The 10,369-nt window shown below is 38.9% G+C and overlaps 1 protein-coding gene across 1 annotated transcript in view; it reads left to right on the top strand.

Annotated features, from left to right (window-relative positions):
* Positions 1-10,369, top strand: part of LOC144959174 (uncharacterized) — a 62,911-nt gene that overhangs the window by 40,677 nt on the left and 11,865 nt on the right. Inside the window, 9 exon segments of the mRNA XM_078891708.1 lie at positions 1,208-1,299; positions 2,244-2,448; positions 2,910-3,070; positions 4,285-4,436; positions 5,041-5,234; positions 5,595-7,723; positions 7,726-8,563; positions 9,488-9,616; positions 9,943-10,169. Coding sequence (XP_078747834.1) covers positions 1,208-1,299; positions 2,244-2,448; positions 2,910-3,070; positions 4,285-4,436; positions 5,041-5,234; positions 5,595-7,723; positions 7,726-8,563; positions 9,488-9,616; positions 9,943-10,169 — 4,127 coding nt within the window.

Raw genomic sequence — 10,369 nt, 5'->3', positions numbered from 1 at the left:
TGTCCAGGACCTGGCTGGGAGGGAAACAGTCAAATGTATAGTTCGAGTTTTGGGAGATTTATTTTTCCCTTGTAAATCATCTGTCTGTTATGCTCTTTATTGTTTTGTTTACATATTATTTATGCTTTGTAAACATTTGAGTGTATCCCTCTTTGTTGGGACCTGTGCTTGTGTCTGAATGAGACGTTTAGGTGATCTCAAACTAAGTACTTTGATAGTGGGCTCTTGGAATCTACTGTTTCCTATTTGAAACAAATCCCCTTTGCCTTACTTTTTCTTGGGTGCTCTAATTGTAGTTCCAGAACTTTTTACTATCCCATTTTCTTCCTTTTTACTGGCGCTGATATGACCTTAATGTGTTGCAAGCGCCGTAAAACCCTTACAAACAAAACAAAACAAACCAAGTCCATTCAGTGGTATACAACAACAACAAATAAACTCCTCTGCCTGGTCCCTTCTATCTCTGATCTTAACCTGGGTCGTCAGGTTTCTAAAGGGGTCGGGGACTGCAAAAACAATGGCGCACGGAGCAACTGGGAATATTTTTTGCCGTGTTTGAGTCCCAGGTTATTTCCCTGAGCGCCCCTTCTGAGGGATGGACCTTCCCAGGAGTTAGTAAATGCGTTGCTCGGCCACTTCACTCTACGCACACTGGGATAAGCTTCGACACTATGGCCATGAAGCTCTTAATCTTAAGGACTTACTTTATTTTAGACAATTTGGTGGTAGCTCACTTGAAAATGCACTCTTAGGTATACACATATATAAACATATACTGGGCTCCCTAAAAGGGTTTTTTAATGTGGTCTCCCTAAAAACATGTTTTTACCAAATGTCTCCTTAAAGCTACAGAAACACTTAGTAAAACATTAGGGGGACCGAGTAATTTTCTATATACCATTGTGATCATCAAGCATCAGAATTGTGTTCATAAATCATTGTAGGGAATCAAACTATACTCATTTGAACAAAGATTGAACAGTTTAATCAATTTGAACAAGACATATGCTTGGTCCTCCAATTGGTGCATTTCACAGTGGTCACCTTAATAGTGGATTGATACTTATATATATATATATATATATATATATATATATATATATACATATTCTCTTGGTATGTTTTGAATGGATATGAAGTCGCGAATTGTAGCCTACATTACAATTTTTTCAAAAATCATCATCTTTTTCATTTCTTTTGTCCTCAGCTGTGTCTGGTCTCGCTACAGAGGTAGAGCTAGGCATCAATGAGATTCAAGAACTTATCGACAGAGATACCACTATGACTGAACAGTTTGAGGTACACATTTGAAAGTTTTGGCCATCGTTGTCATCCTTCATTCTTGAGCTTTTTGGGCTTTTATATAGCGCAATATCCACTAAACATGCTCAAAGTGCTTTACAAGGGGTCCCTGGTCAACAGCAACATTTAACATGTCGTATGGGACATGACACCTGTTAGGCGATATTACAATTTTTTTCAGACACAGACAACATTGTTAATGGCCAGATACTTATTTTACACCTGAGTACAGTAAGAGAATGTGAGTGATGAGTCTTTTCCAAGGATTCAACTATGCGCTGAGTGAGGCTCGAACCCAGGACCTTCCGATCCAAAAGTGAGTGTCATACCACAAGACCACATAGCCGCACCATCCTTCATACCAAATTTTAACAGAAATAACATGTGAAATTATTATTGCAGTAATTTCATCTCATATTTTGTGTGAGCTTTTATATAGTACAATATTGAGCTTTTATATTGCGCAATATCCACGAAACATGCTCAAAGTGCTTTACAAGGGGTCCCTGGTTAACAGCAACATTTAACATGTAGGACGGGACATGACGCCTGTTAGCGATATTACAATTTTTTTTCGGACAGAGACAATGCTGTCAATGGCCAGGAACTCATTTTACACCTGAGTACGGTGAGAGACTGTGAGTAAAGAGTCTTTTCCAAGGACTCAACTATGCACCAAGCGAGGCTCGAACCCAGGACCTTCCGATCCGAAAGCGAGTGTCATACCACAAGGGGGTGAGAAAAAAATCTTGACTTCATGGGGCATCAATCTCGGTCCCTTTTCTTGTGAAGTGAGTGTCATGCTCTATCAGGACCCCCATATTACATGACATGATTCTTGTCTTCCTTTTTCCTGTAATACTGTCTTACTTAACATAAGCCATTAACCCACCCGCCCCCAACTTTTTTTGAATGTTTTTCCTATCATATTTCATTTACAGGAGCAGTACGGGAGAAAGAAACCAAGCAATGTGTTGCAGAGCCTGTTGTCTGACTTGTCGGGTTACAGAGAGAGGCACAAGGAGGGAAGTCAATTGAACAACGCGTTACACAGAGCTATGAATAAACACACCACCAATCTCAAGACCTTGGTGTTACCACCCGCTGAAATATTGACTCATCTACCGTCTTCACAGCCAACTCTGAGTAAGTTTTACCTATAATAATGATAATGATAATAATAATAATAATAATAATAATAATAATAATAATAATAATAATAATAATAATAATAATAATAATGATAATAATAATGATAATAATAATAATGATAATAATAATAATAATAATAATAATAATAATAATAATAATAATAATAATAATAATAATAATAATAATAATGATGATGTTGAATTTTTGTACAGTGCTATAAAAGAAATAATATTGATAATCATTTAAAAACAAATAAACAATTGACGTAATATAAGTCCTACATATTAAGTGTTGCTATTGCTAGTGACCTCTTGTTGAGTGGATATTGCACTACACAACTTCTCAATTTTTTTTAATTTTGGAAATTAAACTCCTCCAAAAAAACAAACAAAAAATAAAGCAAACAGGAAATAAGACAAATAAAAAACTAAAAGGAAACAAATTTCTATTCCCAGGCCCAGAGGAGGAGGGTGGCGTGAGTGAAGTCCGTAGACTGTTGATGAAGGTAAATGAGATGAGAGAGCAGAGGAAGGAGTTCCTGGGCAAGCTGACTGATCAGTTACACAATGATGACATCACAAATGCTCTAGTTATCCAGGATTCAGCAGATAAAGATGTGAGTTACACCTAATGATCCATTTTCAAGTCGACTTTTTGATTTTAAAATAAATATCTCTTTTTTTTGGAAGAGGGGCGGGGGTGGGCTACACAATATTTATAAGGGGTTCTGATTGGTGGTTAACCTTCTTGATAGTAGAAGCATGCACCAATATATTTATTTAATGAGATCACAGGTCAAGATCACATAATTTTGAGGATCTTTGCCCTGCTAACGTCCTTATTCTATTTATTTATATTTTTTTTTCAAAGTAATGCCGTTACAAATTCACATGTTTTTAGGGTTCTTTATTTGTAAACTGCCATTTTCACCAAATATCGTTTACTTTGATATCTATGAAAATGTCAAACTCATGACTTTAAAGAAGTCTCAGAGTTGAGAAGCCACACTGATCTAATGAAAATGTTGCTGCTTGAAGCTCGAAGGAAAAAATAACGATAAGTATTGAAATGTAAGCTTCAATTTATTAAACAAAAACAAAACAAAACAGGATGAATCATGTATTGTTGATAAAGGGGAAACCCGAAAACATCCACAGTATCCATCTTCATTTAATAAATTGAAGCTTACATTTCAATACTATCGTTATTTTTTTCCACAGTGACCTAGGGCATTTCAATAAGGATTTTCTCGCTATATAACGTTTCCTTTTAGAGAGCGATGATAATCTCGTCTTTAGAAGCTGCAACTGTGACCTCACAGTTCAACACATTCTAATCAAGCGTGCATAGGTATAAAGTGTGAGGTCGCGACACTATAAAAACAGTGACTTGAAGTTCCTGTTTAAATCAGTTGATCTTCTGACAATTTAAAAATATTTGCAAGAGTGTGAACTTCTGCAGAAAATGTAAATAAACGTTTTTAAAGAGCAAACATGTAACTACTACGGTTTTACCAAATTTCATTACAAACTTTTTACCAATATAGACCAGCTATGGCCTCTCTAGGGCCGATAAAAAGTGAGAAAAAAAACAAACTGGAAATGGGGGATTAAATGACCTAATTGTGTTAAAAAGAGATGTTGAATAACTAAACAAATTTTTAAATTAAGTAAATGATTATTGATTTGCCTTTTTCTTCCTAGTTATTAGAGAATTAAGAGTTTCAGATGCTCTTGATTATTAATAACACATTCAAATGGTTTTCAATTGTAACATAATGTATTTTATTTATTTATCGATCTATCTGTTTGTGTTCTCTCTCCTTTTCAGCAAATTTATGCAGAGCAGCTGAAGAAGCACGACTCGTTGGTACAACACATCAACATGAATTTGTCTGCTCAGGAGAAGATACTCAGGTCTCTCACGGATGCCAATGCCAGGTTTGCCCTCATCAGACAGGCTTTTACAAAGGCTGCAGCAGAGTGAGTTTTTACCTTCATTGTAACCCTCCTCATCATCATCCTCATCATCATCATCATCATCATCATCATCATGATCATCATCATCACCATCACTTCATTATCACTTCATTATAGTTGTCATCCCCATCATCATCATCATCGTCGTCGTCATCATCCTCATCATCATCACCATCACTTCATTATCGTTGTAACCCCCATCATCATCATCATCATCATCATCATCTCACTTCATTATCGTTGTCACCCCCATCATCATCATCATCATCATCATCATAAAACATAATCATCATCATCATCATCATCGTCATCATCATCATCATCATCATCATCATCATCATCATCATCGTCATCATCATCATCATCCATCATCATCATCATCACATCATCATCATCATCATCATCATTCATATCATCAGTATCATCAAAAACATTACATTCATCATTCATCATATCATCACATTCATCACCAGCAACTGCTATATGAGAGAGGCCTGTCCTAATGATAAGCTGTTAATATCAGTATTATAATATATGGCTGTAAATTTGAAACCAGCTATCAGTCAATAAGGAACAAAGTTATGTTTTCTGCTTAAATCAATTTCAGGAGAGAAAAATCCATCCAGGAACTGATTCTTTCCTTTGAGAATTACGAGGACCTGCTGACCAAATGTGCCAAGGGAAAAGACTACAACAAAAAACTGGTGGACAATGTCAATAAAACACTGGAGCGTTGTCGTAATGAGTGTAAAGTACGGCAGGAAGAAAGGGACATGCTCATCTCTAGATTTGCTCCAAAAGGTAAGATTTGTTGATGTTGTTGTGGTCTGTAGAATATGATGTTGATGAGGATTTTAATGTTGCATTAGTATTGATAATGGTAATGATATTGGTAATGATGATGATGATGATGATGGTTTTGATTAAAATGATGATTATGATGATGACGTTGATCATGATGATGATGATGATGATGATGATGATGATGATGATGATGATGATGATGATGATGATGATGATGATAATAATGATGATAATCATCAAAGTAATACTAATTATAATGAAGATAGTCATAATAACAATGCATAATAGAAGTAACAAGATGAGATGGGATGTAATGTTAATATTATCATCATGCATAATTTCATTACGAAATTTCAGTTTCTGCTCCATCTCGACCATCAGCTCCTAAGCCAGGGTCAAACACAGGAGGTGGTATGGGAACAGGAAGCCTCCCCATGGCATCTCCTATAGGACTACCACAGCCTGTAGATGTGACAGACCCATCAGGAGTTCCATCCCTTGATCCTGACGTCCTCAGCACCTTTCCTTCGACCTCCATCAACAACATGCCGGCGGCATTTGAAGGCCCTAAGCTGAAGGACTACCTCCCGTTTATGAAACCTCGAAGCTTTGGCCCAAAAGGTGGAGCATCAGCGGGGTCTTCAGACGCACCCAACAGCCAACAACAACTTCCTTTGTCTCCCAGTGTTCCGCCTGAGTCTCCTCAACCTCCATTCCCTGGCAATATCGATGCAAATTTGGCTAGTGTACTTCCTGCTTCCATAGCCCAATACATTGCAACATCCGTGGCTCCTTCTATGTCATTTCCGAAGTCAAACAACCTAAAAAATCAGCCAGCCGTTTCATCAGTTCAACCAAGCCAATATTCATCACTTTCGTCTACTACTGCAGATACCAGCAATATCCGCCACTCTAACACTCCCCCAGGGAGTTACCAAATTCCACCACAGATACCGACAACAGGTTCACCTCATCGTCCCATGCCTACAGGAAGTCCTTTACAATATAACACATCTAACCCTGCAGCAACTCATCCTCAGCTACAACACCAGCAGCCCTACCCATCAACTGGACTGACTCAACAACAACAACAACAACAACAACAACAACAACAACAACAAACCGGCCAACAAGCAATGAGACATCAGTTTCCTAGCAATGTCAATCCACACACATTAGTTCCTACTGCAATGATTCCAAACCAACCCGGTGGCCCGACGGGCAATATTCCCAGAATGCCTCACCCAGGTGTTGCTGCCACCTCCATGGCTGCAATCAATCCCAATCCCATGATGCCTTTGACCAGTAACAATCAACAACAACACCAACAACAAATACAACATCCACAACAACAACAACAACAACAACCTACAAACTCAATCCACTCATCAGTAGCTTCAAGTCATGCTCACACCTCAATTGCCACTGGCTTGAATTCAATTCCTAGCAGCAATGCTGCTCCGTCAATGCCGAACGCTGGTATGGCCTACCCGTCAGCTACTCAACCAAGCAGTGGCAATTACTACTACCCACCCAATCAGCCACAGCACCAGCAGTTGTCTCATCAACCACAGCCCCATATGGGTATGGGCTCAGGAAGACCAGATGTCACAAACACTGTATCAGCCTCTGACAGACCTGTCCTTTCCTCTGGTAAAGATTTGATCCCAGGTACCACACCCTCTTTACCACAACACTACCAGCAACCGTATGTTCCATACCAGCAACCTAATCAGATCCACCAACAAACACAACAAAATCAGCAACAACAACAGCAGCAGCAGCAACCTCAATATCCCCAAACTCATCCTCAAGGCCAGAGACCACCTCAAGCTCCTTCTCCACTATCACAACCAAGCAACTCGACTGCCTTGCCTCAAACCCAGTTCAACTATCAACAACAGCATCATCAACCCAATCAAAATTACCAGAACGTTCCAACAAATGCGCAACAACACTATTTCCAACAACAACAAGGACATCAACACCAGCAGCAGCCACAGCAGCAAATCCCTGGTCAGTATGTACAAGGACAACAATCTCAACAGACCAATACTGCGTATACCTACAATGCTGTATCTCAAGCTTCTCAAATCACAAACAATCCACAATTGATGGCTGACATCAACAGAATGTCCCAACATCTCAAAATTACTCTGCCCAGCTACAACAACAACAACAACAACAACAACAACAACAACGACAACAACAACAACAACGTCAACCACAACAATTTCCTGGACAAAATATCCCAAATCAACAACTTTCAGGAAAAAATATTCAGCCTCAACAAATTCCTGGGGGAAACATTCAAAATCCACAATATCCAAGTCAAACAGCCGTCAATACTCCAAACCAACAGCAGTATCCGGGGCAACAGCAAAATGTACCTGCAAATCCACCTCAAGCATATCCAAATCCGAACATCCAAGGTGGCCTTCAACATCCAGCAAACCCAGGAATGTCTTGGACTCATCCTCAGCAATCGCCTCATGGTAGTCCTATCAAAACAAATACCAATCCCAGTAGCAATAGTACCAGTGCAATGCCCAGAACAAATCCAACATCTTTCATGCAACAAGCCCAAGGTCCAAATCCGGTGTATCCTTCTCAACAGCAGCCATACCATCCCCAGCAAGCATACCCCACCACAAACACGGCTACTGCCGGCATGACTAACCAGTACAATCAACAACATCAACAACAACAACAATTTCCAGCACAATCTCAGCAGCATCAGATTTATCAACAACAACATCCACAAAATCAACCCAAGCCTGCGACTCATAGTAGCAGTGGCCAGGTCACACAAGGCGGGGCTGCTAACATTTTGCAACAGCAACAACTACAGCAACAACAGAAAGCAACTGGAAACAACATGGGTGTATTGCCTCAGGGACAAACACCAGCTCACTATCCTTCTACTGTAACAAATCCCACCACAAATATTACATCTTATCAACAAGGATACGGCTACAACTACAACCCAAATAATCAGCAACAGGCTATGGGTGTTGGTAATAATATTAATACCAATCAACAGCAGTCTCAGCCTATGAATATGTCTCAACAACAACAACAACAACAACCCTACCGCCACCAAACTCATCCGCAACTGCAACAACAGCCAAATTTCTACAGCAATCCCCAACAACAGCAAATGCCCGGAAGTACCCCAAGCCAACCGGCTATGTCAGGATACGCAATGGCTCAGCCCCTACAGCCCCAGGCTGCCTCCAAGCCATTGCAGCCGGCACAACCCACAATGCAACATCAGCAGCCACCTGCTACACCTGCAACAGCTGGGCCTATACAGCAACAGTCAGGTTAGTGTTGTATGGTATGGTGTGAGATTACTATAATCAAAACTTTTTCATTGCGTTTTTGTCTCAGTAGTAGTGCTTTTTATTCATTTCTCCAGGGACTAATCCCATACTTATGTAATAGGAGTTTTACATGCAATCTAGGAATATCTAAGGTAGTCTCAAGACATGATCTGTTTGTGATTGATCAAAACATGCTTTGTCCACTTTCGATTTTACTTAAGTAAATTTATTAAAAATTTAAGAACCCAAATTATTATGTTCTCATTGATGGAACAAAGATGCTCTCGAACAAATGCAAAATATTGTCCATTACAACAAGTTTAAAACATAAAATAAGTTTTGGTTATCAGACCTGCATGTAGATTTTTACCTAAGCAGTCAGAATTGTGATTTTTAAAATCTACCACATTTTTATTGAAAGAAAAAGAAACTCCCCCCCCCCCCCCCCCAAAAAAAAACAAAAACAAAAAAAAACCCAAAAAAAACCCACAAAAAACCCCCAAACAAACAAAAACAACAAAAAACAACAGAAAACAAACAAAAATTTAAAAAGGGAAATTCTTCCGTGGCTACAGATCTGCATACAGCAACAAAAAGTTTTTTTTGGAAATGTTTTAGTTTAAATGGTTGAAGTTTGCTTCTAAGTCTGGATTTTAAGAGATAAGATAAGATGAACTTTGTTTGTCGAATTTTTCGAAATTTACATTGGGTTTTGCCATACTCATGAATTTCTAAAAATAATTAAGAAGATAGATAACAAAAAGGAAATACAATGACATAGAAGTAAACCAACAATAAGCCTAATAACAAAACTAAACACATTGAAAAAAATGAATTGATTAAAAATTTATTGATAATTATTTTGATTCTGTTTGCCAATCTTTGATATTTTTTTTTTACTCCCACCCCATCCTCCATATTCAGTACCCCCTTCCTCCCCTGTTCCCCCCGTACCGCAGGTGATTGTCCCCCCACCTACCAGTGCCACCCCTCCCATCTCCATATCCAGACAAAGCTCAAGTTTGGATGACATTCTCTCCAGCAGTCCCAATTGTGAGTTGTTATTGGTTCTTGTTCAATGCCTTGTTGGAATGGGTAGATTTGGAGCATCATGATGATGAAGATTATAGTATGAATGATAATTATAATTTAAAAAAATAAGATGATGATGACGGTGATGGTGGTTGTGGTGGTGGTGGTGGTGGTGGGAGTGATAGTAGTCCTTGTATTAAAGGAGGTGGTGGTTGTGGTTGCGATGGTGGTAGTTTTGTTGGTAATGGTGGCAGTGAAGGTGGTGTTGGTGAATAACAAGTTCTGTGTTTGTGTACCATAAAGATGTTTCACTTAAATCAAATGTGTGTGCTCATTTATTTTACCAGGTGCAGAAGACAGCCTTCCCATCAGGCCTCAGGTGCTAACAGACCAAGAAAGACAACTGGAGAAGGAGCAGGCAATGAAGAACCAGAGTGATGCGGTGACCAAAGAGCCTTACGGCAGTCAGAGTTCTTTACATAAACTGCTATCAGACGTGGAAGCCTTTGGTCAGATGGTGGACAGTCTGTCCACTGCTATCCTAGGAGTGTCCAGATTGGATGCCATATGGAAGGTGAGATTTAGGATGTTGAGTGTTGTGTTTTGTAGGGACAACAGACAAAATAATATAGAATCACTCAACACAGTAGTAGTCAGTGAGTTTTGAGAGAACTTTAATTATGGAATAGAAATACATTATATACAAGTATAATTGCAATAAACATAGTCGTACAGATGGACATCATAATAAGCTAGTAGTAGTAGTAGTAGTAG

The sequence above is a fragment of the Berghia stephanieae genome, chromosome 13 (genome assembly GCF_034508935.2).
Source record: "Berghia stephanieae isolate SIO BIC M18660-M18661 chromosome 13, UCSD_Bste_1.3, whole genome shotgun sequence".
NCBI lineage: Eukaryota > Metazoa > Mollusca > Gastropoda > Nudibranchia > Aeolidiidae > Berghia > Berghia stephanieae.
Note: the sequence above shows the minus strand (reverse complement) of the source record. Positions and strands in the feature narration are given on the sequence as shown.